Source organism: Muntiacus reevesi, chromosome 12 (genome assembly GCF_963930625.1).
Source record: "Muntiacus reevesi chromosome 12, mMunRee1.1, whole genome shotgun sequence".
Taxonomy (NCBI): Eukaryota; Metazoa; Chordata; class Mammalia; order Artiodactyla; family Cervidae; genus Muntiacus; species Muntiacus reevesi.
Genome location: NC_089260.1, coordinates 69907083 through 69934402, shown reverse-complemented (window position 1 = coordinate 69934402; position 27320 = coordinate 69907083). Strand labels below are relative to the sequence as shown.

Below are 27320 nucleotides of genomic sequence, written 5' to 3'. Positions count from 1 at the left end.
GAGCAGGCCAGTAAGTAGGTCTCTCTGCAAATGCACGAAAAATATTTGGTAAACACATATTAACAAAATCCTGGGTTGAGTCCTGTTATCACTCCTTCTCCAAATTCATTTCTAGTCCAGAACCTCAGAATGTGATCTCATTTGGAAATACAGATGCAGATGATTACATTTGCAGATGCAATTAGTGAGGTTCAGATGAGGTCACACTGGATTAGGGTGGATCCTTCAGCCCACGTGACTGGTGTCCCCATGAGGAAAGATACAGAGACAGAGAGAGACACAAGCAAAGAAGGCCATGTGCTGACAGAGGCAGAGATCAGAATGATGCAGCCACAGCCAAGGCTTGCCTGCAAGCACCAGGAGCTGGGAGAGGAAGGGAAGGATTCCACCCTGGAGACTTCAGAGGGAGGATGACCCTGCTGACTTCCTGATGGCGGGCCTCCAGCCTCTGAAACTGAGATAAAATACATTTTTTCTATTATTTTAAGTCACTCTTTTGGTGGTAAGTTGTTACAGCACTCCTAACAAACTATTACAAATCAGGAGCAAAGAGAAACTGATTTTTATGGGCCAAAAGTTATATATACCTCTTCATTTCTATTAAAAATGGAAGATTTACTATGTACCGTGAACCAAAGGCTAACATCCGACCACCTGTGAAATTGTTTTCCTTTTGCAGATTTTCCCCATTGCTCATAACTGGACATTACATGTCAAGGATGCTCTCAGAGGACTGGGAAAAGGTTCAGAGGTCCGCAGATATGATCCTTCTACTTTGGCTCCCGAAGGAAGCAGAAAGATCCCTTGAAGTCCAAGTAGGGCTGCAGAAAGAAGGGTGAGGTCAGGAAGAAGCACTGGACTTTGCGCATTTATTCGACCACTATTTACTGGCTTTCTGTATGAATCGGGTACTTTGAAAGATGCCAGGAGAGATGGGATGAGATGATGATGGTGGTGATGATGATGACTAACATTCTATCAAGGACTTTGTACATGCCAGGCACTGTTCTAGGACATTTCACAGGTCCTTTACATGACTTCCCTGGTGGCTCAGACTGTAAAGCACCTGCCTACAATGCAGGATACCTGGGTTCGATCCCTGGGTTGGGAAGATCCCCTGGAGAAGGAAATAGCAACCCACTCCAGTACTGTTGCCTTGAAAATCCCATAGATGGAGGAACCTGGTAGGCTACAGTCCATGGGGTCACAAAGAGTTGGACACAACTGAGCGACTTCACTTTCTTTCTTTTCTTTACGTGTATTAACTGGTATTTCTTACAACAACCCTAGAAGGTAGCTCTCTTATTATGTACAACTTCCTGATGAGGAGGCTGAGGGAGCAAATTACAGAACATGTCCAGGGCCAGAAAAGCTGGTGAGAGCAGAGATGAGATACAAATGATCTACAGAGATGAAAGTCCTAGCTTCCTAGGAGGAGGGAGGAGGAGGAAGGAGTATGGGGGGATGGGGAGGTGGTATGTGGATACAGAGAAGGCTATTGTTTTCCTTAAAGAGCTTTGTAGATTTATTAAGCCAGGACTGACTCCTGAGGAACTTGATATATTAAACACTAAAAAGTTAAAGGAAGGGGAGATGAGGAAGTGGAGATGATGTAGATGGGCATCTATTTAGAGAAGTTTGGGGAGGAAGAGGCTACAGTAATTGGAGGGGAACTTGGGGTAAGAGACGATTATTAGGATGCGTCATTGATTGCTGTGAATGTGTACTTGTAGATCAGAATGATTCACAAGAGAGGGAGATATGGAGGAGAGCCCAATATGAGGATGAGGGGATGCTAACTTTTCATCTTTTTCATCTTTAAAAACATGGAACCGCATCAGGGAGCTCATACACTGTGGCCAGAAGGTCCAGCGGCTCCTCTTACCCATCTTCTCCACATTCATGATGAATGTCAAGACAGGTGGGGTAACTGCCCAAGGGACCACAGCACCGAGGTGGAGAAATCAAGCATTCTTCCCATGAACTCTAGCTTTAGATCGCTCTCAGGCCCAAGCACCCATGAACTCCAAGAAAGAAGCTTGGGAATGGATGATGCCTCTGGTCCTTCTAGTGAGAACAGTCTATAAAAAAAAATTTCCATGCTGCTAACTAGAAATTTCCAGGGACCTTAGTCCAGAAAATCCAGTCTCACTCGGTGATGGATCTGTATCACATGTGCATTCACTAAGCAAATCTAATTCTGTTGCTGACCAGCGAGAAAGAGAAATAATTTAAACGGTTCAATACAATTGCACCCATATTTGGCTCCAAGAGCTCTGCTGTCTCAGCTGACCTGGGCTGGGGGACCAGCGGTGCAGGAAACTCTCAGTGCTCTGGGGCCACTCCACAGGGGGAGCACCTTCTACCTGGGTGCCCATCCAGGGTTGCCCCTGAGTCCTTCCTTTCCACAAGTGGATGCAGGAAAACGGCTTCACCTGGGCACTCAACGCATTGCAGAAACAGCAAAGTATTGCAGCACTGAAGGAAAAACTGGCTGTGTTGGACCCATGAGAAGGAGTCTGTGATCCCTCAGAACTTTTCCGAGCTGCTTTGGACTCTGCAATGATTTCCTTTCACCCTGGTTGGAGAATGCCGCAGGTCTCAGAAAATGCTACCCACCCCCCCGCCCCACCCCCCACTCCGGTAAAATTCTTTTCCCCTCTCTTTGTCTCTGATATCTTGTCTCCCTCATCTGCCCACTTGCTCTCTGCTCATTGTCTTCCGGAAGACTTGGGTTCCTAAGCTCAAGAGGGCAGAACCTGCTGCAGGTCTGGACTGCTCCGGGTGCTCCACCCCCCAAGTCTTCCTCAAAGGGGTGGAAGTGGCTTCTCCTGGCAAAGTGCCCTTCTCCAGTCCACACGCCAGGGCTCCCATTTGTTATTGAGGAAGTACTGGCCTACTCCACTTTTGAACTTGAGCCTCTATATCTTTTGCCAGGTAATAAACACAGTGGCTCAATAAATGCTGAGAGTCGAAATAGGGAAGAAAAGGGGAAATGGATGTGTGTGAGTGGAGTAAAAGAAAGCAGGCTAATTTTGTTCATTACCATCTCCCCAGTGTATACAACAGAGGCTGAGTAGGTGCTCAATCCAGTTACCCAAGAAATGAGCCCAGATTAACCTTCCCTTTGGGTGAATGGGGAAACTGAATCTTGGGGCTCCTTGGCTTTTCAGTCCTTTTCCCCAGCCGCTGAGCAAAGGACTTGGCTCAAAGCAGCGGCTCAATAAATATTTGTGTAATGACAGAATAGGTAAATACCAGGGCCCCTGGAGGCCAATGGGATGCACAAAAGAGAACCAGGGCCCTGTCCTGAGCAAAGCCTGGGCTGGTAGAGGGAAGAGGTTTACCACCAACAGGCAGAGGGGTAGAGGAAGAGTGCAGATGCAAGCCAATACAAGTCTGGGCAAGGGGTCTGGAGACAATGGTAGGGTCTTCATTCATCCATAAAATGATATTCTCCCAGTGCAATGAGTCTCACCCGGGTTGCACATTAGAACCATCTGGGAAGCTCTTAAAAGATTCTTGGGCTGCACTCCCTGAGATTCTGATCAAACCATCTTGGGATGGAGCCCTGGCCAGTATCTTCTAAAAAAAAAAAAAAGTGCCACGGGGGATATTGATAAGCACAGCGGGTTGGGAACACGGAGTCACAAACCAGACAGTAGACAAGGCGGCTAAGCGCGCAAAGGGTGCCCAGTACAAGTTCTGGGAACCGGGCGAGGAAGGAGCGAGAACCTTCCTTTTCTGCCAGGGTTCTGGGGGCGGGGAGAGGGACGCAGGGCGGGAAAGGGCAGGTGGGCTTAGAATTCGGTAACTGGGGTTGGGTGCGGCGGCCCAAGCATTAGGACGGGCTGAGCAAGATGGACGTGATTAAGCGGGAGTCTGGGTTTCACCAGAAAGCCTATGCAACAAGGAAGGGTCATGGGGTGCGAATCGCAGGGAGCGGGTCTCCAGGAAGCAAAGGAGGCAGCACACAGGCCTTGGGATCTAAGACCCGGAGGAAGTGGGGGAGTCGCTCCCAAGGGATGTCCAGGCGTGGCGCAAGGGGACTCGGAAGAAGAAACTCTAAGATGGAGAGGGGGGCCACTCGTTCACACAGAGACACACGGAAGTCCACACGCACACGCGAGAGCGCGAACAAGCACACACACCCGCGCCCAAATGGATCCGCGGTGCACACACGCCCGCTGCACACGCCCAGGCCCCGGCCTTCCGGACGAGGAAAGGAACAGCGCTGCGGAACGGCCGCCGAGACCGGGAGGGCCGCTCCCCGCCTCGCCTCCACGCGGGCTTGCGCAACAGGCGGCGGCTCTGGCTGGCGCCCCCAGCGCGCTGCCCCAGCACGGCCAGGCGCGCCCAAGGGAGCGGGAGGAGCGCCGGGGAGGAGGGAGCCGCGAGGGGTGTGTCCCCGCGGCTAGAGGGCCCCGGGGGCGGGGGCGGGGCGAGGCGCGGGGGGCGGGGCCGCGGCGCCTATAAAATCGCCCTCCTCCCGGGCATAAACAAACCTCGTCTGGCTCCCAGCTCCGGCTCGGGAGCGCACGCCTGTGTTCGCCGCTCTCTTCGCTCCTTCTGGGCCCCGCCAGCCTAGCTCCGGGTCCTTTTCGCTTTTCTCCCTCTGCCTCAGGTAAGCCCGACGCCCTCTTCCCGCCAGGAGGGGAGGGATTGATCGCCCGTGGGTGCTCCTGCCTCTGCTGGACCACCTTTTGTGGCCAGCACCCCCTTCCTCCCCCACTCCCGGAGCTGCAAGTACTCGGTTTCCCGGTGGCGCGAGGGCGAGCTCCAGGAGGGGCTTTGGGGGCGCGGGCACTGCTGGTGTGGGGGTGTTTGATTCGGCAGCAAGAGGGAAAAACAGGTCCGGGTTCACCTTTCCCCTAGCTGAGGAAGTGGGATCCTGAGGGTCGGGGTGGGGAGTGGAGAGCCCCAACACCTTGATCCCTGTTTCCCAAGGCCCTCCCGGCTCATGGGCGCCTTGGGGCTGAGGGCGCGCTGGACCTGGAAGGAGGCGAGACAGGAGTGTGTGTGATTGAGGGTAGAAGTGGGGTGTGTTCCTGGAGTGGGGTGTCTGGGGAAGGAAAGATTGAGCGCGCCTGTAGAAAGGAGATAGCTAGGGGTGAGCGGCGCTAGGGACGAGGCTCGAGAAGCGGACGTGGGTGTGTCTGCTTCCCAGACTCTGCCCCCAACCAGTGTGTGTCTGAGGGGCGGGGGCCCATTCAGCCTGGAAGTCGGGGTGGAGCACGCTTCTGTGTGCGCGCGCGGGGGCGCGCGCGCGTGTGTGTTGAGGAAGGGTCCTAGTGTCCCAGCGCGAGCGACACGCGCGGGAGCGAGGGTTGGCGTGCGTTGCTGGGCAGGATGCGCCCCCCGAGGTGGCCCGGGGTGGGCGCTGTGGCGGCGCGCAAGAGGTGGCCTGGACCAGCGGGGTCGTGTGGCATCTGGCCGCTCTGCGCTGGCTGGGGCTTCGAGTGGCGTCATTTTAGCCTCCGCCCACTCTCCGCAGCTTTCCTTCTCTCCCCTGCCTCCCCGGCCCGCCTCTCCTGCCCTCCCAGGAGAGGAGAACAGCTGGATTTGCTCGGCCCTTCCTGGGAGATCCGCCGCGGTCTGGGATTCAGCATGGGCAGGGCGTGTGCACAGTGGTGGGCTCAGGGGAAACGCGCTGTCACCGCTTGGGTCACATTAGTGGCTGAAGCTGGGATTTAGTGGCTATTTGCCTTACTCCGCTCCACCTCCCCCACTCGCCCGTCTGTCGCGTCTGCTGTCAGACATCTCTCTAGGTCTGGGGCAGCACCGACTTGTGGCTTGGACTGGGAGTTGGGGGGGAGGTGCCCGGCAGCTGGTCGGGGAGGCAAAGCTAGTGGGGGAGGGCGCGATTGTCTTGTGCCCAGACCACGCTTTTCTTCCCTAGATGTCCTGGGCACTTGAGTTTGTTGGGTTCCTTTGAGTTACTGGGAAAGATGAAAGATTCAGAAAGAGTGCAGCCAGTGGCCAGTCAGGAGGGCTTTAGCCATCAGCCATACGTCAACTCCTAAAGAACAGAATATCTATACACAGAGTGTGTTCTTGCCATACCAAATGCAGTCCCCAGGCAGACCTTCCAGCCCAGCTTCCTCCTGGATAGAAATGCTGGAATCTTGACTGAGTTTCACAAAGGTGAACTGAAATAAGCAGGGTACAGAGAATGCAACCCCTGGCACCTGGCTTCAGGGGGTCCCCAGTCAGGGCAGAAATGCAGACAAGGGTGCAAACCCCAGCCCTCTGTGGTGGTAACTGTTGGGGTGGCCCAGGGTGGGGGTCAGGGGAGGAGGAGACACAGGGATAGTCAGGAAGTGATAGGATACCTTTAAAGGGACAGTGCTCTGGGGTAAGGAGCGAAGCTGGATGTCCCCAGATTTGGGACTTCGTAGCTTTGTGGCACCTTAGAGTGAGAAGGAAGGGGTTGCCTGCCTTGCTTTGGCACCTGGCACCTGGCCCAGGGCCAGGCCCTTGGGAAGAGATCAGATAGACACTGAATCAATTGAACGGCCCCATTCCCCTGTGATCCCACAGGCAGTTGAATTTTTGGTGATAGCATGTGGCTGCGCTTTCCAAGGAGACCTGGGAGGATCTTTTGGGGTCTCTTTTCCTGAGAAGCAAATCCAGGCTTGCTATCCCTTGGTTTAATAATTTGGAGGAATTAAAAATTCACACAAGTTCCTGGTCCAACTTCTGCCTGCTTGACAGATGGACACTGAGACCCAAAGGCGGGGAATGACTTGCCGAGGAGGGGCCAAACCTGGAGTCGGTCTGAGTCTCCTGGTTGTGATGGGAGGTGGTGAGTGGGGGCCCAGTCTTGAGAGATGTACTTTCTGCTGTCAGAAAATGTGTTGGATCCTCACTGCATTTCTGGTGGGGAAACTTCCCAGACAGAATGTGGATGATTGATGGGTCAGTTGATTTTCAGTCTGAATCACGAGTTCTTGAGACAGGAGCAGAATCAGCATAGTGAGAAAGGGCTGCAGCCCTGCTGAGTGGTGGTGGCCCAGATTTGGGCTGTCCAGGCTGGACCCCAGATGTGAACAAAGCCCCCCCTACCAACCTCAGTGCGCTGAAATCTCCTGGCCTGAGCTGCCTCAGCATGGATGGGGAAGAAAGATCTCATTGTGTTTTTCTGATGGCCTGAAACTGCAGTTCTTCCTTGGGATCCAGAGAATCCCATCCAAAACGTGACTCAGAAGGCCCTGTGCTTCAGAAGGGAAGCCAGGATGATGACTCAGCATCTAAGATTCTAGCAGGGAGGGCCCTGACTCAGGCAGAGGGGGCTGGGAAGGGACAGGACCTTTCTCTCTCTCCGAATCAGCAGCTATATCCCACAGCCCCTCTCATCCTCGCAATAACTCTGCCTGCACTGTCTTGGCGCCATTGAATGGATGGGAAAACCAAGGCCAGGAATGTTTAAGGGACTTGGCTTGTGGGCTATGTGACTGGAAGTGGGAGGGGCAAGCTGAGAACCCAGAGCGTCAGACCTGAAAGCCTTTGTTCTTTTTTCATGATGGCACTTTGGGGTGACTGCAAAAAGGCTTGAGTGAAAAGCGCAGAGAGGCCAGACAGAGCTCTGGCCTCAGTTACTGCCCCGCCCCCCCGCCTTAAAAATCAGAGTAACACATACTGTCTCACCAGGACGTGTAAATATTAATTGAGTTAATCTATGGCAAGAGTTGAGAACAGTACTTGCCTGTGAGGCCACCATGAGGGAACTTACGGTCCACCATTTCCACAAATGACATTCTCAAGGCATTGTCTGGGAGGGCCTGCAAATGCTGGATTCATGTTTTGCTTCTTGAAGTTTTTACAGAAAGCTAGGCTTATGCAGATTGGATAAAAATATAATGGAACTTTGTCTGAAATGCAGATTTCCAGAACTGGTAGGTCTGGGATGGGCAAGGGATCTGCATTGTTTCAAAGCTTCCTGGGCCAGATTGGGCTAGAATGTACTGCCAGAGAGGAGGATATTTGCTCCAGAATGATGACTGCAGGAGAGCAAAAGAAAGAGGGGGGCCACATTTCTCATATCTCCAGAGTCTGGAATAAGTAGCTTTTATTCGGCTAAAGTGCCTTGTGATTTCAAGGCATCTCCTTGTTCCTTTGAGATAGGAGACATCCTTGCTGTTTCTCAGATCAGAAGACTGAGGCTTGAGCAGGTCCCTCGTTTGTCCAGGATCAGGTGATGGGGCTCTGTTCCCCGTGAGCCACCGCGGACCATTCCCTGCAGCGTTCTCCTTTGAGGCTGCCCAGGCCCTCCTTGATCCGTCTTTGGAATCTGGACTTGGTTTCTTGGCTTCATTTCAGGCAGCCCTTCCTGACTCCCTGATCTCAGTCTGGGCCCAGCCCTGCCCTTTCTTTCTCTTTGAGTTTGGAGACAGACACAGGCAGGTTGGCTGTCTCTGCTGCGGAGCCAGCGGAGGTCAGCTCCCTGGACACTCGCTTGGCCCCTGCTGCGCCAGTCCAGGCTTGTTGGAGCGGGCTGTGCTGGAGGAGTGGGGTCTCTGACCGTGAGTGTGCGGACCCCAGTTCTCCGGGGCAGACGCCTTGTGAGAAGCAACCTGGCAAGCCTGGCAACCTGACTTGGCGCTGCTGAATAGACCTGATTACAGAGTGGATCCACACACAGGTCTCTCTTCCACCCAGTCCTGATCTTCATACCGTGTATTTACCGAAGACCTCCCAACCCCTGCCCACCTGGGCTTCGTCTCCAGGCATTTCCATTCCCGCGGAGGCATTCCTCCAACTGAGGTGGTAGGAAGTGGGACTCCTTAGCAGTCTGGGGGCTTCATCTTTTGTTTTATAGATTTTTTTTCCCCTTAAACCCGTGGAAAGCTCTGTACATATAAGCGTTCTGCCTGTGTGCTGATCTGCTTAGAGAGGTGGATGGGGACCACTTTTAAGGAAGAACAGGGCTCCATTCTGTTCCCCCATCTTTACCCCCAACTCCACCCATTGGCTTTAAGAAGGTTTTGGGCAGCCCTCTCTGAATGTGAGTGTGGGAGTCATTCTAAAGAGGTAGGTAATTCTGAGGACTCTCTTAGCTGGGAACCCTCCCCTTCCTCCCCTTTTATTAAGCATTGAACTTGCCAGCTTTCTCCAGAATGCCTCCCTGACTTTCCCCGCCAGGCAGGCTGATTGGCTTGGGTGCCCTTCTTGGATCATTCTGGGTTGTGTCTGCCTACTTATCCTTTTCCCGTAGACCAGAGAGCCTGCACTTAGGAGGCAATCCGTTAATATTGGTTCAAGTAGTAGTAATATACTTGCTCAGTCATGTCCAACTCTTTGTGACCCCATGGACTGAAACCCACCAGGCTCCTCTGTAGGGATTCTCCAGGCAAGAATACTGGAATGGGTGGCCATTCGCTTCTCCGGGGAATCTTCCCGACCCAGAGAGCGAACTCAGGTCTCCTGCATTGCAGGCAGATTCTATACTGTCTGAGCCACCAGCGAAGCAATGTTGGTCCAAAGGATACCTCCATTTACTAAGGGAATAACAGTGAGCCCTCTTGTGTAGGAAAGACCGGAAGGTCATCCAGAGGGTAAGAGCGGCAAGACCAACTGGGGGAAAGATTCTGTCAGCGTGGCAATCGTCCCGTCTCAGGGACAAAGGGTTGTGTAGGCGGAATCTGCATCCATGTCCCATGCTAACCCCGGTTCCGTCTCTGTGCTTTCCACACATTATCTCACAGACTATCCAGTGCTGCTCGTGTCTGTCTTGCAGATTCACAGAAAAAGCCTCTCACCCACCCAGCATCCTCCCTTAGACTTCCGTTATCTTGCGCGTCCCTGCAGACGGTCTGGTCTTCTCTCTGCCGGACAAGTGGCTGGGCTGCCAGACCTCCACGGAGAGCAGACAGAAAGGTCCTGGGTTGCGCTGTGGAGAAGGGGGTGGGGTGAGGACCACGTGCGGGCCCTCCCTCTTCCTGCTATTGTGTCCCAGATACACGACGGACCTTCTTGCTAGTTCTGTGCTCTGGCCCAAGACAGAGAAGTTGCCTTTGGTCTCTAGCCTGGTACCCAGGGAATGGATGCATCTGGGGGGGTGGGGTGCCTTCTCTTTAGTGATTTCTTTTTTATTCTTTCGATATCAGACAGTCTGTTGGATGCTGCTGAGGTTCAGCCTCCAAGCAATGATTGTCTTTTTTCATTTTATTGACTTTTGAAATCCCTGTTTTCTACCTCCCTTCCCCTCAACTGGGGAACTTTCTGGAAGGTCCAGTGAGTCCTGCCATATTGTTTACTAGGTTGATTACATAAGGAAAACATTGAGAGTTAAGGCCACCGACTTCTTCACCCTTCTCGGAGTCTTGGGTTTTAGAAGGTCCAGAAAACATCACAAGAACCCATAGACTGCCTGGTAGCTTGATTTCAGCATCTCTTTGGCAGAGAAAGGTCCAAAGGGCATGTCCATAGCATGGTGCGGGGAGGCAAGGTGTACCCCAAGGCTACCTTCCTGGAGGTTAAGGCAGACGAGGCACTGTTCTCTCAAACCTCCTGGAGTTGACTGTACTCGGAGAGGATGTTATGGTGAACATCAGCAGCATCCATTGATCCCCTGCCCGCCTTTTAAATTCTGTTCTATAAAGAGCCCAGTGTGCTGGAAAAAAACACTGCTTTCATGTGGCTTGGAAACCAGGCGTGTTCTGGAGGGGACAAAATCTGGGCCAGTGGCTGACAGTCACAATCGATGCAAGCTTATCAACAGTTGTTCCTGGTTCCCTTCTCTCTCTGCTTCACTGGAGGACCCCGGGAGGCTGTGGTCTGCCCGCCCCTGCCCCGCACACCTGCACCCACTCCGTAGGATGGAGGCTAGGCCTTTAGGAAGTCACATGGGCCTTGGCATTTGAGCCTCAGATTACCCACTGGTAAGCTGGGGTGATCCAGTCCACATTCTCCCAGGGACCTCCTTGAGGAACAAATAGTATAATGCAATGAACCTTTTTTTTGAAGTATTGAATATGGTGGATCCCTTCTGCATGTTGTGAGGGGAGAATGTCTACAATGTGGGCTTTGCCCACAGCCTGGGCCTCTGGTGGGCTGGGCCTCAAGGGGGCTTCTGCATGTTGTGAGTGGAGAATGTCTAAGATGTGGGCTTTGCCCACAGCCTGGGCCTCTGGTGGGCTGGACCTCGAGGGGGCTGTGCATGGTGGCGTGAGAAGCACGTGACTCCGCCAGCTGATCCACATGGGAGAAGTCTCCCAGGAACATGGGGCCCATCGTTAGTACTTCCTGCCTGGGGCTGGGCACTCGGCACGTGTGTCTGTTTAGAGCAAGCTGGGTTCATGGTCAACTGTCCCCGTTAACATTGCTTTTTTAAAACTGTGCCATCTTGATGCTTGGTGACCAGAGGTCCATTTCTTAATCTCTCTGTGCCTCCATTTCCCCGTCGAATGGTGAGGTGATGGGGTCCACCTTCTAGGGCTACTGGAAAGCTCAAAGTGGGGATGGAGTTTGGACCCTAGGAGGCACCGTGAAATTCTTGTTGCTGTCACAGTCTGCAGAGGGTGGGTGCGGCCGGGGGGCTCCCAGAGCACACCGGGATGTTTCTGTGCTAGACGCCCCCCACCCCTGCCTTGGAGGGGCTTTAGGGGCCCAGCAGAATTTGCCTAAGAGGAGGGGCATGTGCCCCCTCCAGGTGGCTTGTTGGAGGAATGCCAGAGCTGGTGGAGGACTCCAGTCTTAGGGACGAGGAGGCTGGGAGAAGAGGGTCCTCCAGGTTCCCAGGGCAGGTGACCTGAGCAGAGCACGCTGCAAGAGGCCCTCATAGCACCCCAGGGTGCACCTCCCTTTTGTCTGCACGCAGCACCTTCCTGCCTGGGCTCCCATCCGTCCTGAGTTTTGGGGACCATGGGATGTCCATAGAGGGCTTCTCAGGTGGCTGAGCAGTAAAAAAATCCACCTGCCAATGCAGGAGACACGGGTTTGATCCCGGGTCGGGAAGATACTCTGGGGAAGGAAATGGCACCCTGCTCCGGTATTCTTGCTTGGAGAATTCCATGGACAGAGGAGCCTGGCAGGTCACAAAGAGCTGGACACGACTTAGCGACTAAACGAGAACCACAGTGTCCGTAGAACACACGCCGCGTGTTTTGTAGATGGGAAGCGGGGCCCACGGAGGGGGTGAATGACCTGGGAACAGTGTGGCTGGAGGGGCAGAGTTCCCGCGCCCTGGCCCCTAATCAGTGCTCCTGCTGCTGCATCAGGGCATTTGAGAATCCCAGGCTCCGTGTGTCCCCTCGCTCTCGCGGTGACCGGTTAACAGCGCTCACGTGGCCTCGTGGCCTGAGATGCCTCCGCCTGCTGCCTTCCCAGCCCCCGAGGTCACCTTCTTCGCTCCTCTGAGCAAATCTCAGTCTTGGCTTTGCTGGAACCCATGGAGTCCAGCTCGTTGCTGACTGGCTCCTGGGTCCGTTGAACTGGAAAGGTATTTGCCTGCCCGCCTCTCCGCCCCGGCCCCTTGGGCCTTTGTTACTCATTGACCCAAGTGGTGGCACATTGGGTCTGATTGCTGGAAACCCATGTGACACCTGCTGAACCCTTTTTCTGTGTCCCCTCCTTGCTGGGCCACTCGGGGACTAAGAATGTTTAAAATACAGACCGTGTCCCCACAGATGGCCTGGGTCTCTGAGGCAACAAGGGAAGTGCACTGACTAATGAAGCAGCTGTTTGCCCGATTCTGTGTGCCGTGGTTGCATTGAAGGCCCCCCACTACTCGCCGGGAGCAGGAGTTGTTATGCCCATTTTACAGATGAGCAAACTGAGGCTCAGAGGTTTGATCGCAGAGTCAATCAATGGTGATGTTCAGGTATGACCCTCAGATTTTCCACCTGCCCCCACCCCCCACCCCACTAACTCCTGGCTACCTTTCACTTCTGCAATATTGATTTTCTCAGAATTCCTTCTGGGCCGGCAGGTGGGAAAGGAAGAAGAGGTATAAACCAGTCTGGCAGCTGGCGTTGTGACCTGGAACCCTGTTGTGTGCCCTGAGTAGGATTTTGGCAGAAGGAGGCCTGGCCCGACCTCATTTCCTGTGTGGAGTGGCTTCCCTCTATGCTGAGACAGAGTCACCCTACAGGATGGGGCGGGGGGCTGGGAGTCAGACACCCGGGCTCCCACCACCATGTCCCATGCGGCCGGGCCCCCTGCAGACTGCCGCCTGCAGCCCTCTGCCCCCTGCAGCACTGCCTGGGCCCTCTGCGCTAGGACTTTGCAGGAGGCGGTGGAGAAGGGCAGGCTTGGCATCCAGAGCTTGGCCTCAAACCCAGGGAGACAGCTTGTTGAGCCCAGTGGGGCTGCAGGTTGGCTGCAGGGGGTGACCCCAGGTGTGGGCACCCTCTGAGTGGAGCCTGAAGGGGACAGGGCCGGGGGCACCAGCCTTGGCACCCAAACCTGGTCAACCTCCCATCTACGCCTGACTTGTCACATAGTCGGGTCTCATCACAGAGCTGTGATAGGTCCTTTCTCGACTCACTCTGTGTCTGGCACATGAGAGCGGCTGTGCAGGAAAACTACCTCCGAGTAAACCTTCCTACAGCACATGCCTCCTGGAGCTCAGATGGGCTCTGAGGGCTGGTCTTGCCTCGTGGGGGGCAGACGATAAGGAGGGGGAACACGAGGGGCTGCTGAGAGGTATCCCTGGCTTCATCTAAAACATGTCAGCTTTCTTCTTAAAAACAGTTTTATATATTGAACTTCCTTATAAGGTTTCCTCTAGACCCCCAGCTTCTGAAACAAAAGTTTGCAGAGTTTATTGATGGATGCAACAGAGACGGGGTTAAGGGCTGGCCTCAAGGGGCCTAAGTCTACAGATAGCACCCTAGCTCAGAGAGTGGGGTGCGGGGCCTGGGGGGCCCAGGGCTCAAGGTACACCTTCTACAGTCCGTTTGGGCAGTCTTGGGAATCGCAGGCAGTGACCTGGCTGGAGGTCCTGGCTGAGTTCCCCTGTTGGGACATGTCCAGTTACAGTTAGCAGCTACAGGCTGCCCCCGGCCTGCGGGAACCGTGCCTCCTTCCCACCCCCATCCCCCAGGGCACAGGAGAACCTGAAATGCCCTCTGCTTTATCTGGTCTCCCTGCAGACCTCAGAGCCCTGGGGTTCTCACTGGCTGCTTCTTGGTCTGGGCCCAGGGCGTTTCAGCCCCTTCACTCCTGGGGCCAGATAATTCTGCTGTGGGGCTGCCCTGTGCTCCTGTGGGGTGGTCAGCAGCCGCCCTGGCCTGCATCCGCTGGATGCTAGTAGCATCTCCCAGTCGTGCCGATCAAGAATGTCTCTGGACATTGCCAGATGGGGGGACATAATCACCCTCGTCTGGACAAAAAACTGGGATTGTCCTCTCTGAGCCTCCCCAGGGCCCCAAGCACACGAGCTTCCGAAAAGGAGCAGTTCTCAAATACTGATGTTTAAGGGGGATTCACCACTTTTCAAGCCGCTGTCTCCTGGGGTCTGGGAAGCTGAGTTGTAGGAGGAAGAGAAGGTGTGGGGTAAAGGGATGTCTCTGGGAGCATGTTTGGGAAGCCAGGAAAGCTGGACCTGAACTCTTTCTGGTTCTGAGGGAAGGTGAGGGGGTGGTTGAAGGCTGATCCTCCAGTGCGATCACAGTGGAGTCACGACAGCCAAGGAGACTTGACCACGCTGGGCTGAGCTGCAGCCTGAAAGCTTGAGCCCTTATACATGTAGACGTGTTTTCAAGGCATGTCACTCCTGTGATTTACTAAACCACATAAGAGTGAGTGTAAACATAAACATGGGCCTCGTCTGGACAAACACTGTGGTGCATTGGGATAGAATCTGCCTACCAACATGGGAGGCACACGAGATGTAGGTTTGATCCCTCGGTTGGGAAGATCCCCCTGGAGGAGGAAGGGGCAACCCACTCCTGTATTCTTGTCTGGAAAATTCCATGGTCAGGGGAACCTGGCAGGTGACAGTCCATGGGATTGCAGAGTCAGACGCATCTGAGTGATCAATTCCTGTGAGGCTGCATAAAAGCCGTGCATCTGTCTGTTCATTCTGTCTGTTGTGATGCTCGGGGCTACAGGGAGGGAAGGGAATGAGCCGGGTAGGCTGCCTACCTGTCCTGGGGAGCTGGCAGGTGGGGATGGAGGCCCAGGGGTAGCCGGAGACCCTGACTTCACCCCTGGGTTCTGAAGGGGCCCCTGTGACATGTGAAGTCCTTTTCCTCTTAGCGTTGCCAGAGCCGTGAGCTTCTGGAAGGCTCCCTGGCCTGTGTAGGCGAGGTGTCCCATGGCCAGGGTCTCGGGACCATGAACACGCTGAGTTAGCAAGGCCGGCAGACCTTGGCTTTTCATGCCTCCTGCCTCCGAGCTGGCAGCCGCCCAGGAATGCTCGCAAATATAAAACCGACTTTGTTTTCGGAATGTTCTGGAGCCTAGACTCCAGAGGCTGCATAAAGGCATTCTTGTGGGGCTGGTTATCTACTGGGGCCTCAGACCAGAGCGTCCCAGGGGATCTGCCCACGGAGCACCACGTGCTGGCATTGGGGGGGTGGGCTGGGTGCAGGGCAGCCCCGCTGTGTTACCCGCTGATCCCTGAGAGGTGTTTGGCAAAGAGGGTTTCTCTGGGTGCAGGGAGCTGGGTTCTCAGAGGAGCTGAAATTGGGAAATTCAGACACTCGTGCTCTCTGTCTGGCTGTTACATCTGTGGAGCCATGGAGAGTTTGGGGTGAGGTCCCCACTCCGGAAAGTAGCAGGTTTTCACCCAGTTCCCGATACAGAAGGTCTGGGTCTGTGACCTGGTGGGAGTCCCTGGTCTCCCGTCACTTACTCCTTCACTCTGTCTTCAGCTCTACCCACAGCCACCTACCCTTCCTTCTGGGTTCATCGCACCTCACCCCAATACTGGGGGGCGCTTCAGTCTCTCAGCTTGACTCTTCACCCCTAAGAAGAAGTGTTGATGCCTCAGGCCCCTGATTGAGCTCCCCAGGAGGGAGTGTGCTCAGGACCTGTCACCCCCAAGCCTCGGTGCCCAGGGAGGCCAGTTACGGTGGCATTTCCACTGTTGGAACCCCTGGCGTCAGGGACTGGAGGCCCCTTCTGGCCCAGCCCGATCTCTGCCCCCACCCCTGCTTTCCTGCCCCGCCTGGCTCAAGAAGTACTTTGTGCCTTGAAGATCCTTTTTCTTTCAAACTCTTCCCAAGTGCTCGATCCTGTCATCTTGGCTTGAGATAGTCCCTTCTCCTCTCCGCTCCCAGCAGGGAGCAGAGTACCCTGCCCAGAGATGAGCATGGGCTGTCTCTGTGGCCATCCCTCTGTTGGGGACATCCTTCTGTTGGGGATGAAGGAGAGAGCTAGTGCCATGCCTCCCCGTGGCCGGCCTCCGGCACCTTCTGTCCCCTTTTGCTTGTCAATCTGGGGCTGTCTGACTTTGGGATGTGGCAGCGACGTGGGTCTCCTTCTAAAGTCCAGAGCGAAACATCAATCCTTGGTGTGGTGAGTGGGTCTGGCCTGGGTGTCAGGGCTTGGTTTTGAGTGTCATGGTGGTTTAGTGGCTAAGTTATATCCACTTCTTGTGACCCCATGGACCTTTAGCCTTGTCAGGCTCCTCTGTCCGTGGGATTCTCCAGGCAAGAGTACTGGAGTGGGTTGCCGTTTCCTTCTCCAGGGGATATTCCTGACCCAGGGATTGAACTCGAGTCTCCCGCATTGCAGGAGGAGTCTTTACCGACTGAGTTGTTCAAAAGCCTGTTTCCTGTCCCAGGAAATAGACTTCCCTCCATCCCCAGGGACAAGACTGGGGCCGGGGTGGTGGGCAGGAGGTAGAAACTGCTGGTCTGGGGAGTGAAGGCTCCCTCCTTGGTCTCAGGTTTGCGTCTCTCTGGAAACACCTCTCAGCTGGAATTGCTGACCCCCTGGCCTCTGTCTCTGTGCAGGCGTGTGACAGCAAGGACATGTCTCGGGAGCTGCAGGACGTGGACCTCGCCGAGGTGAAGCCTTTGGTGGAGAAAGGGGAGGTGAGTGGAGAAGCCCTGGATACGCCCCCTCCCATCCCCACTCGTACCTGGACATATGTGTGTGCACAGTAGGAACACACATCCATGTACACACACGTGTGCGCACCCATGCACACACACGCACATGTCCACTGCTTCCTGGTTTCCACAGGTCACCTTATCCAGTTGCAAAAGGCCAGGAGGTTCTAGTTCAAGTCCCAGCTTGGCTCGCAAGGGCTAAGGCCCCTCGCCCACCTCCGACCTTTCTGCGTCACTGATCTCCTTTGTAAAGACAAGGGCATTGAATGAGAGTTCCTCTAAGCACCTCCACCTCTGACGTCCTGTGGCTCTAAGCCTGCCACCTGAAGCCTGTCGCCCATCGGCTCTGCCGGCCCCACAGCCGAGTGTTTAAGGGACCAGGCTGCCTGGGTCCAGGTCCTGCCTGGGACACTGCAGCTCCGTGACCACTGGCGAATCCTTCAACCTCTCCATGCTCCAGGTCCCCAACTTTAAAAACCAGTGACACTGGGACTAGCGTCATGGGGCCATGGTGAGGATGGAGTGGGTTGCCTCAAGTGGAGCTGTTAGACCCTTGTCCACCCTGAAGGGGACCAGCTATGTTCCTGTTCTCTTGTTGCTACAATTATCACCCTCTTTTTTTGGCCAAACCTCTCAAGTGAACAAGACCTCCTTGTTGGAAACAGACTTCCCTGCCATATAGCCTAGCCTGGCATGATCTGTCCTGGACTGGTTGTGGATGGATGTGAAAAGCCTTTTCATTTGCACAGTTGACACTGTATTTTTAAACTACGTCCACATCCCAGTTCTCACTGAGTTTTGTAACTGCCTGTGATGAGACACCTTTTGTAAAGCATAAAGTTTGGGTTCAACAGTGGGGTTACCTTGAGGTGAACTAAATGCTTTCGAAAGTAATAATTAACATACACGAACCACGCCCTGCATGCCAGTTTCTGGACTAACCGTACTTCATAGGTTACTTCCTGCTAAATTAAAGGATAAGGCTGTGGCTGATTAGAGACTAGGTTCTATAATTATTCCCATTTTACAGAAGAGGAAGCTGAGTTTCCGGGAGGTTAATTTGTCCTTCTCTGTCGGTCACATGGTTACGAAGTGCGAGGTGTGGAGCCAAACTCAGGCCAGCTGCCATTGGTAAATGGATTCACTTAATTCCTTTATGGCTCTACATGTGCCTGCTCTGTCTTAGGTCCATTATTTCATGGACTTTTCTTTTTTAACTTTTAATTTTGTATTAGGGTATAGCTGATTAACAATGTTGTGATGGAAGTGAACAGTGAAGGGACTGAGTCACACACACACATGTATCCATTCTCCCCCAAAGCCCCGTCCAATCCAGGCTGCCACATAACATTGAGCAGAGCTCCATGTATTACACAGGCCTTGTTGGTTATCCGTTTTAAATATAGCAGTGTGTGCATGTCATGGACTTTTCTTTATGAAGGTGAGACGCATCTTTCTATTTTCCATTATATAGATAATGGAAACTCATCTTGATGGGAGGAGACTTTCCCAAGGTCATTTGGATAGGATTAGAAGCCAGACCAGGGGAAGCTGCAGAATCCTTGATATCATTCCCATGCGAGGGGTCTGCAGACGTCTTCTGTAAAGGACGAGTTGGCTGGTATCTTAGGCTTTGAGGACCCATGGTCTCTGTTGTAACTACTCAGTTTTACCATTACAGCCTGGAAGCCGCCCTAGGCAGTATGGAAGCCAATGGGCTTACTGTGTTCTAATAAAATTTTATTTACAAAAAGAAGGTGGAGGAAGGTAGAGGCCCACAGTTTGCCAACTTGAATACTGTTCACTATGTATGCTTCAAATCCATTTCCTCTTCTGTCTGCTTCTTTGACACAATCTTGAAAAAAAAAGCAAAAAACAAAGCAACAGAAAAACTCCCAGGTGATGCAAATACGTATCAGGATCTTTTATAAATAATTTTGTTTATTTATTTGATTTACTTTTGGCTGTGGTGGTTCGTTGTTGCTGCCTGGGCTTTTCTCTAGTTATGGTGCGGGCTTCTCGTTGCAGTGGCTTCTCTCGTTGCGGAGCAGGGGCTCTCGGGCACACGGTTTCAGTAGCTGTGGCTCCCGGGCTCTAGAGCTGGGGGGCGTGTGGGGCCCTCCCGGACCAGGGATCTAACCTGTATCACCTGCACGGGCAAGTGGGTTCTTTACCACTGAGCCAGCAGGGAAGCCCCACATTAGCATATTCTTATCCCTCCCCTTTTGAAAAACCACATGAAATGGTATACCACGTTTGCTTTGTTTATTTAATCACCCATGTTGGAGACCTTTCCAACATCAGTCCACAGGGCACTTGCTTCTGTCTTTCCAGCTCACAGTCTTCCTCACGTTTATTTGACTAGGGCCCTGTATGTGGACACCTGGGGCCACGTCACTGTTTCCAACAGAGCTGCAGGTGTTCACAGCCTCTTTGGATCCTACATGTTCGTCATTTCATGCATGTGCAGGTCTTAAATAAATTCCCCAAGTGGCATCGCTGAGTCCAAGGGTAGATGCATGTTTACACATAGCATGTATAGATTTTTTAGGCAGCCTAGTGCTGCCCTTGGAAAATTTTATTTCTGAAATGAACATCTAGGAGGTTATCAACTCCTAGTTACGTGTCAGTCTGTCTCTCAGTAGATACTGGCCTTTTCTTTCCAGGTTTAAATGGAAGTAAGCCCTGCATTTCCTTAGACTGACTCAGCAAAGTGTTTTTAATTAGGTTTGCTGTTGGGAAGTTCTTCCTGATGCCCATCCTCCATCGGGATGACCTCTGCACTCTTGTTAACATTGTGAAGGTTAGGGTTGTATGAAGCAGCTTTTCTACTCCCTCCTGTCAATACACACACACACACAAGTGTGTTGGCCACCATTTGTTTCCACTTGAATTTATCAAACTCCCTTCTGTTCTTAACCCCAGCCCCAGTAGGTTTGAAGCTATTGAGATATACACACACACATATATATTAATTGGAGGAAAATTGCTTTACAATGTTGTGTTGGCTTCTGCCATACAACAATGCAAATCAGCCATAATCATACATATATCACCTCCCTCTTGAGCCTCATGCCCACCCCCCATCCCACCCCTTACTTTAATCTCCATCAGCAGTTGGGTGTACAATTTTAACTCCCAGCCCCTGGCTGTTCCAAGGGGTCCCCTTCTCCTTTCCATCACATCTTTTTCCTTTTGCTCTGCTGACCTGCCTTCTTTCCTGGTGGTTGGTGGTGGATCCAGCTGGGCTTAGCTTTCACGGGGTGTTTGAACTCCATCCTGAGCTGGGAGGAAAGGGTGCCATTGTTGGCCGAGGGTGGTTCCAGCCCCAACTTTGACCTGTACTTTCACTGCTACCTGGGGGGGACAAGAGCCCTTTTCCTATCTTCCTGGGCTGGGCCTGCCACTGGCAACTCTGGTGAAAGATGGAATTTGGGCTGGACAGTCAGGATTGTTGGATGGTGGGGAATGCTCTGCTCTCCTCCCATGAGAGATGGATTTTAATCCAGATGGTGGGCTGCCATGGAAGAAATGTAAAGACAGTGGCATGATCAAGTTTGAGCTTTAAAAGTGTAGCACGTGGGTGGAGACAGAGACCAGTTTATAGGCAGTTGTGGTTAGCTTAGACCTTCAGATCTTTTTTACCAAGGCTCTAGTCGAAGAAGAATCCATCTACTGTGTCTATTTTTCAGTTGGACTGCTATTCTTTGAGATAGAAAGTCTCTTTGGAAAGAAATAGGCTCCACAGAGGACATAGGGTCTATATGATAGACTCAGGGCGTGGGGAGGTCTGTGTGTTCGGACATTACTTCTCTGCCCTGGGAAAGTGATGAAACTGACCATCGCTCTTGTCTCTCCACAGACCATCACCGGCCTCCTGCAGGAGTTTGATGTTCAGGCAAGTAAAGATGTGGCTTCCCCTCCCCCTCGCCTCTTCTGTCTTCTCCTTTCCCCCTTCTTGCATGGGTTAGATCCGTGTTCAGACGTTAGGGCTAAGGGGAGAGATGAAAGTGGCCTCAGCCGGTTCCCTGCGCTCAGCTCCTTCTCCCCAGAGAGAAGTGGGTTTGAGTTCTGACCAAGGAAGCAGGAGCCAATTAGTCTCTGTGAAAGCCAGACAGAGATCCAACAGCCCCTTTGGCCCTGCAGAGCTGGGCAGAGCTGGAAGGCATGTGCAGAGGAAATGGCGAGATGTTGGGTGGGCTTGGGACCCTGTGATGCGAAGGGATGGGGGAAGCAAAGGTTTGATGTTCTTGGCTCCACCTGGGAAAGTGAAACCAGCTTCTCTGTGGTCTTCCGGCTCCCTGTCTGCTCAGGTTGGCTTGGGAGCAAGAGGGGGGTTGCCTCTGGAGGTTTGTCCAGGAACAAGCTTTCAGGAGAGGGGGTTGACCTCTCTTGGCCGAGGGGTGGGTCAGAATCTCAGGGACTGTAAGTCTTGAACTCCTTATTCTAGAGCTGCGTGGGCCCCTGCACTGCGCTGGGCCCTGGGGGCAGAGCCGGAAGCCTGAGCACATCCAGGTCACGTGGGCTTCCTGGAGAAGACAGGGCCTCGTACAGGCTGTGCGCAGGCTGGCATGCTCACCTGGCCCTCTGCTTGCCCATCACACGGGTGCCCCAGCTTCCAGCCCATCCTGAGTCCTGCGACTCCATCATACCATTCACCTCCTTCCTCCCCCCAGAGAGCTCCCTGGTCCTCCTGAATCTCGGATTTCAATGATTGGCCCGCCATCCATCAGAGGCTGTGAATCCTGGCATTGTCTTTGGAAGGAAGCGGAAAGAGGGAGTGGGGTTGGAAACACTGGCTGGTGTGAAGTCAGGGAGGCGAGTACAAAGAGCGCAGGTGAGGTGCGTGGGCCTCAGTGTGTTACGGGTCATCCTGGCTGTTCCTGCAGCCCACCCTGACCCCGGGCCCCGGGAACCCCTGAGGCATCCGAGGTGTTGGTTTCTGTTCAGCCATTTGTCCTCTGAGGCTAACACATCCCACTGTGTTATGTTGCCTTGTTCAGAACGCTCTGATTGCACCGTCATTGTGCGCCCAGCCCTGGACACCGAGGCAGACGTGGCCCCTGAACTCCGCAGGCACACCCCATTGAGCCCCAAGAGCATTGAACAGCCAGGTCACTGTCTTCATTCTTAGAGTTGAGGAAGCTGAGGCTCAGAGGTTAGGTGTGCCTGGTCTGTGGTTGCACGGCTAGCACCATGCTCTTTGCAGTTTGACCGTGAAACCTGCTTTCACAGCCTCCTGGTCGTGTCTATGTCAGGGCCGCGAGCGGGAGGCCTGAGCAATGGTCAGCAGCCACCATGTGCCATTTGCTTCAGAGGGGCACCGACTTGGCTTGAAGGTGACTCCATGAGCTAGCAGGGAAGCTCCCTGCCCGAGGGAGGGCCTTCCAGCCTGGGGCCCTCGAGCCTCCCTTGCTGTCAGCAGGTGTCCGGGGCAGCCCACAGGGACAGCTTGGGCCGGGACAGGTCGTTCCCACACTAGGTGTTTGTGGTTAAAAGCAGCAGAGTCGAGAGATACCCTCTCATCCTTCAGGAGCGTCTCCCTGACTCATCAGCCTGGGTTTACAGCATTGCTGCTGTCCCAGCCTCTCGGTACCTCCGCAGCGGATGCACCCAGACCAGGGCTGGCATCTCCCCGTTTTATGAATGAAGGACCTGAGCCACCCAGACAGTGAGACTTGCCACGGTCAGGCTGCAGCTGAGACATCGTGGCATCCTGAACAAAAGCATCTTTCCCCCCACCCTTTTTGAGTCAGGTCAACCGGATTTAATTCTAGCTGACCTTTTCAAGGTGTGTGCCCTTGAGCAAGTTACTCAGAACTTCTGAACCAGTTACCTGCCCTCTGTAACGCAGCAGTAAGAATGGATGCTTTTGAGTCCTAACTGTGTGCCAGGTACTGTTCTAAGCACCCTGCCCTTATTTAATCAAATATGTTCATTTACTCTTCATAAGAGCCCTGGTTGCGGGGGGTGGGGAGGGGAAGTTCTGCTATCCTCTTATTACAGGTGAGCAGTGCCTCCAAGTCACACAGTCAGGGAGGCCCCCGGATTTCATGTTCCCCTCTCTCCTGGGTGTAACTCAGACTCCGGTGATGTTCACAGCTGTGTTTACTGCTCAGGAAGCAGAGGCCACGCTCTCTGCAAGAACGCAGGTTACAGGCACGGATGGATGTATGGACGTGACGGTTAGACTCTGGGGTCTGGAGACCTCCTGAGCCACCAGCTCCCTCTAGCACAGGTCCCTGGGGAGTGGGAAGAAACATGATCAGACCACCAGACACACTTTCTCCTCTGGGGTCACTGCAGGTGGGAACATCAGTGGGGTGGTCTTGGCTGAATCTACAGCCCCTCTAGAACTGGAAGCCAGGCTACCTAGTGGCCTCAGCCCACCTTTTGTGCAGAGGAACAGAGAGAGGGCCCTGGGATGGGTGGGGCTGCTCCCCATGGTCTGAGACTTGAGCCAGGAGTGGAGGTTGTGAGTAACTCAGGCCCCGGGACAAAGGCTAATCTTCCACCCCCACCATCACCTGCTGTGTCTGGTTCTTTTGTCCCACTGTGACTCAGACTATCAGCTCCCTCCCCTTCTAGGCCATCAGAGGGCGGGGCTGCCTGATTCCATCACTTCACTGGCTGCTTCAGCACCCAGTACACAGACCTTGGTCCTCAGGGAGCACACGGTCTCATGGGACATGCTGGTCATGCTCTTTACAGCACTGGTTTAAGAAGAGAATCAGGGCTGGGAAGTCACTTGCCTGAGGTCCCCCTTGCAGTGACAAGAATGTGGCAGCAGACCCCGGGCCTTCTCTCTCCCGGCTTTGAGAGCCTCCTGTTCTGCATCACCTGATGAGGCTGCCTTAGGGATGCTTCCAGTGAGCCAGGCCCTGTGCTAAGGGCTTCCCAGCCAGTATCTCACTTAACGCCTCAACAATAGCATAAGGAGAACTGCCATTATCCCCATCACTCAGATGGGGAAACTGAGGCTGGAGGGTGGAGCCAAGCATTACTCTCAAATCTGTCTCAGCAGAGAGGGAGCTTGTGCTCTCACTGTGTGGTTCACAGGTCGAGGTCTCTGTCTGCCCCATCCCTGGGCCAGAGCTCCGTCCACTGGTCTCTGTCTCACGACTCTGGGCACGTGGGGGTGCAGGGAAAGTGGGAGGTGAATAGACTGTCTCCAGGCTTCCCAGGTCTAGCTCATGCAGACCCTCCTTCTACAGCGGGAGAAGCTGAAGGACAGAGAGAGGGGAATCGCTTGTGCAGTGGTGTGCGGTGGGGGAGCTAACAGAGGTGACATTGGATCCTCGTCTGGCCATTTCCCACCATCATGAAAATAGGGTTGCGGGGCGGAAGGGCTGGAAAGATGCAACAGCTATGCCAGCTATGGCCCTGACTGTCTGGTGGGCTCTGAGGGCAGTTGGGCTGGAGCGACAGTCCCAGGGGCCGGCTGATCTTTCGGGGTTGGGCTGGGCGGGGCCCGGGGCAGGGAGGCGAACCTACTTTCTCTGTCACTGAAATGTCAGCTCTTGTCCCCAGCCCTGCCTTCCACAGGAAGCGGCTCTCAGGTCTGTGGTTTTGTCTTCCTGCAGCAGCCTTGTGATGTCTTCTCCCCCAGGGTCAAGGCCACAGAGTCACCCAGACTCTGCGTATTCGAGAGCCAGGTTTGCGCTTTCCTGGCTGCCTGGCCCAGAGCAAGATGCTTCACCTCCCTCAGGCCTCAGTTTCCCCATCTGGCACATGGGGACCAAGACTCCAGCTAGTGTAGAGGGAACCTGGTGTGATGTTTCCCAGTCAGTGTTGGCCCAATAACACACCTGGTTTTTCCAATTGTTTTTTTGTGTTGAAATACATATATAACATAGGGTTTCTCCGATGGCTTAGCTGCAAAGACTCCTCCTATAATATAGGAGACGCAGGAGATGCGGGATTGGGATGATCCCCTGGAGGAGGAAATGGTAACCCACTCCAGTATTCTTTGGTTTCCCTGGTGGCTTAGCTGATAAAGAATCTGCCTGCAATGCAGGAGACCTGGGTTTGATCCCTGGATCGGGAAGATCCCCTGGAGAAGGGAAAGGCTACCCACTCCAGTATTCTGGCCTGGAGAATTTCATGGACTGTATAGTCCTTGGGGTCTCAAAAAGCCGGACATGACTGAGCGACTTTCACTTTCTTTCCCCTTCCATTGTGGTTTAGCTCAGGATATTGAATATAGTTCCCTGTGCTATATGGTAAGACCCTGTTGTTTATCCATTATACATGCAGTCGTTTACATCTACTAACCCCAAACTCCCAATCCATCGCTCTCCCCACCTCCTTCCCCTTGGCAACCTTCAGAGCTCTTTCCATCTTTTTTCTTAAGTATTTATTTGTTTAAGATGCAGCAGATGTCGGTTCGATCCCTGGGTTGGGAAGATCCCCCAGAGGAGGAAATGGCAGCTCACCCAGTATTCTTGCCCGGAAAATCCCACGGACTGGCTGTGCTGGGTCTTAGTTGCAGCATGCAAATTCCTAGTTGTGACATGGGGTCTTGTTCCCTGATCAGGTATCAAACCCAGGCCCCCTGTATTGGGAGCGTGGAGTGTGGAGGCTTAGCCCCTAAACCACCAGGAAAGCCCCCAGAACTCTTTCCATCTTGCAAAACTGTAACTCTGTCCCCATGAAATACTAATTCCCCATTCCCCTCCCTGCATCCTCTGACAGCCACCATTCTGCTTCCTGTTTCTAGGAGTTTAACTACTCTCAGTACCTCATGTAAGTGGCGTCAGGCAGTATTTGTCCTTTGTGATTAGCTTGTTTCACTTAATGTAACGTCCTCACGTTTCGTCCACACTGTAGCCAGTGTCAGCACACCATCCCTTTTCAAGCCTGAGTACTACTGCTCTGTTATATGTCTAGGTTGCATTTTGCTTATCCTTTTATCCACCAGTGGACGTTTGGGTGTCGTGATTAGTGCCGCTGTGAACACAGGTGTCCAGTGTCTGTTCGTGACTCTTTCAGTCTTTTTGGACACGTACCCAAAAGTGAAATTGTTGGGTCCTCTGGTTATTGTTTTTGTTGTTCAGTCGCTAAGTTGTGTCCAACTTGTTGCAACCCCATGGATGGCAGCACACCAGGCTTCCCTGTCCTTTGCTATCTCCTGGAGTTTGCTCAAACTAAGATCCATTGAGTCAGTGATGCCATCCAATCATCTCATCCTCTCTTGACCCCTTCCCCTCCTTCCCTCAGTCTTTTTCCAGCATCAGGGTCTTTTACAATGAGTCGGCTCTTTGCATCAAATGGTCAAAATACTGGAGCTTCAGCTTCAGCGTCAGTCTTTCCAATGAATATTTAGGGTTGATTTCCTTTGGGATGGACTGGTTTGATCTCTTTGCGGGCCATAGGTTTCTAAAATTTTGGTCATTGGAGGAACCTCGAAGACGTAGTTTATCTGTTCCCTGTGAAGTAATTCATTGCTTTTGTGTCACTCGTGACCATTCGCAGAGCTCTGTCATATGCTCCCGTCCCTGGCACAGGGGGGAGGTGGAGCGGAGGACAAGGGTGGGGGCCCCACCCGTCTGCACCCGTGGACCAGAGGGTGGCGAGGGCAGGGGTGGGCGGTGTTCTGCATCCTCTGGACATCAGCAGAGTGAGGACCTGAAGACCACAGAGGATGAAAGCCTGGGCAAGGGGCCAGGGAGGCAGGATGAGGTTCGTCAGCCTGGGCCGAGCCCTCCCACTGGATCCCAGAGCTCTCCTAGGAGCTGGAGGCATTTTTCCGACTGTGCTTGTCTTTGTCCCTTTCCCAAACGCCTGCTTTGTGCCTAGCATCGTCTTTGGCGCTGGGGATACAGGGGCGAGTGTGACAGGCAGTAACCCTATTTCCAGGGAAGTCCGTTCTAAAGGAGTGTATTGCTCAGCACCGTTCTGAGTGAGCTGCCCGTTTGGTGTTCCTACTGCTCACAAGGAGCCCTGTCTGCCTCTGACAGATGGACAGCCTGAGCCCACAGAGGTTCAGTCACTTGTCTGAGGTCACGGGGTGCAGGCGGGATAAGGCTGGGATTGCAGCCATTCCTTCTGAGTCCTTGGAAGCCGAGGTGGGTGGAGTGGGGCACCAGTGATCCATTGACCATGGTGACAAATTGAACTACCGTCGGGGCTTGGAGGATGATGGCACAGGCTGCCGTGATGGGGTGAGGACTTCGGCTGAGGGGTCGGGAAAGGCTTTTGGAGCAGGTGACACTGAACTGAGACCTGAGGGAAACGTGGACTCCTGGGACAGAAGAGCAGGGACTGATTACCCGTGCAGAGATGACAGCACACGCAGAGGGCCCCCTGGCTTGGATT

At 53.6% G+C, this 27320-nt stretch overlaps 1 protein-coding gene across 2 annotated transcripts in view; it reads left to right on the top strand.

The window, feature by feature from the left end:
* Nucleotides 1-4489: 4489 nt before the first annotated feature.
* Nucleotides 4490-27320, top strand: part of NDRG1 (N-myc downstream regulated 1) — a 56277-nt gene continuing 33446 nt past the window's right edge. Inside the window, exons 1-3 of one of the 2 annotated variants that reach the window (XM_065903574.1) lie at nucleotides 4490-4624; nucleotides 16905-16985; nucleotides 20866-20901. In XM_065903574.1, the coding sequence (XP_065759646.1) occupies nucleotides 16923-16985; nucleotides 20866-20901 (99 nt within the window). In that variant the 5' untranslated portion in view covers nucleotides 4490-4624; nucleotides 16905-16922. Of the gene's footprint in view, nucleotides 4625-12602; nucleotides 12821-16904; nucleotides 16986-20865; nucleotides 20902-27320 lie in introns of those variants that run through there. The other variant, XM_065903573.1, reaches the window with a different exon arrangement.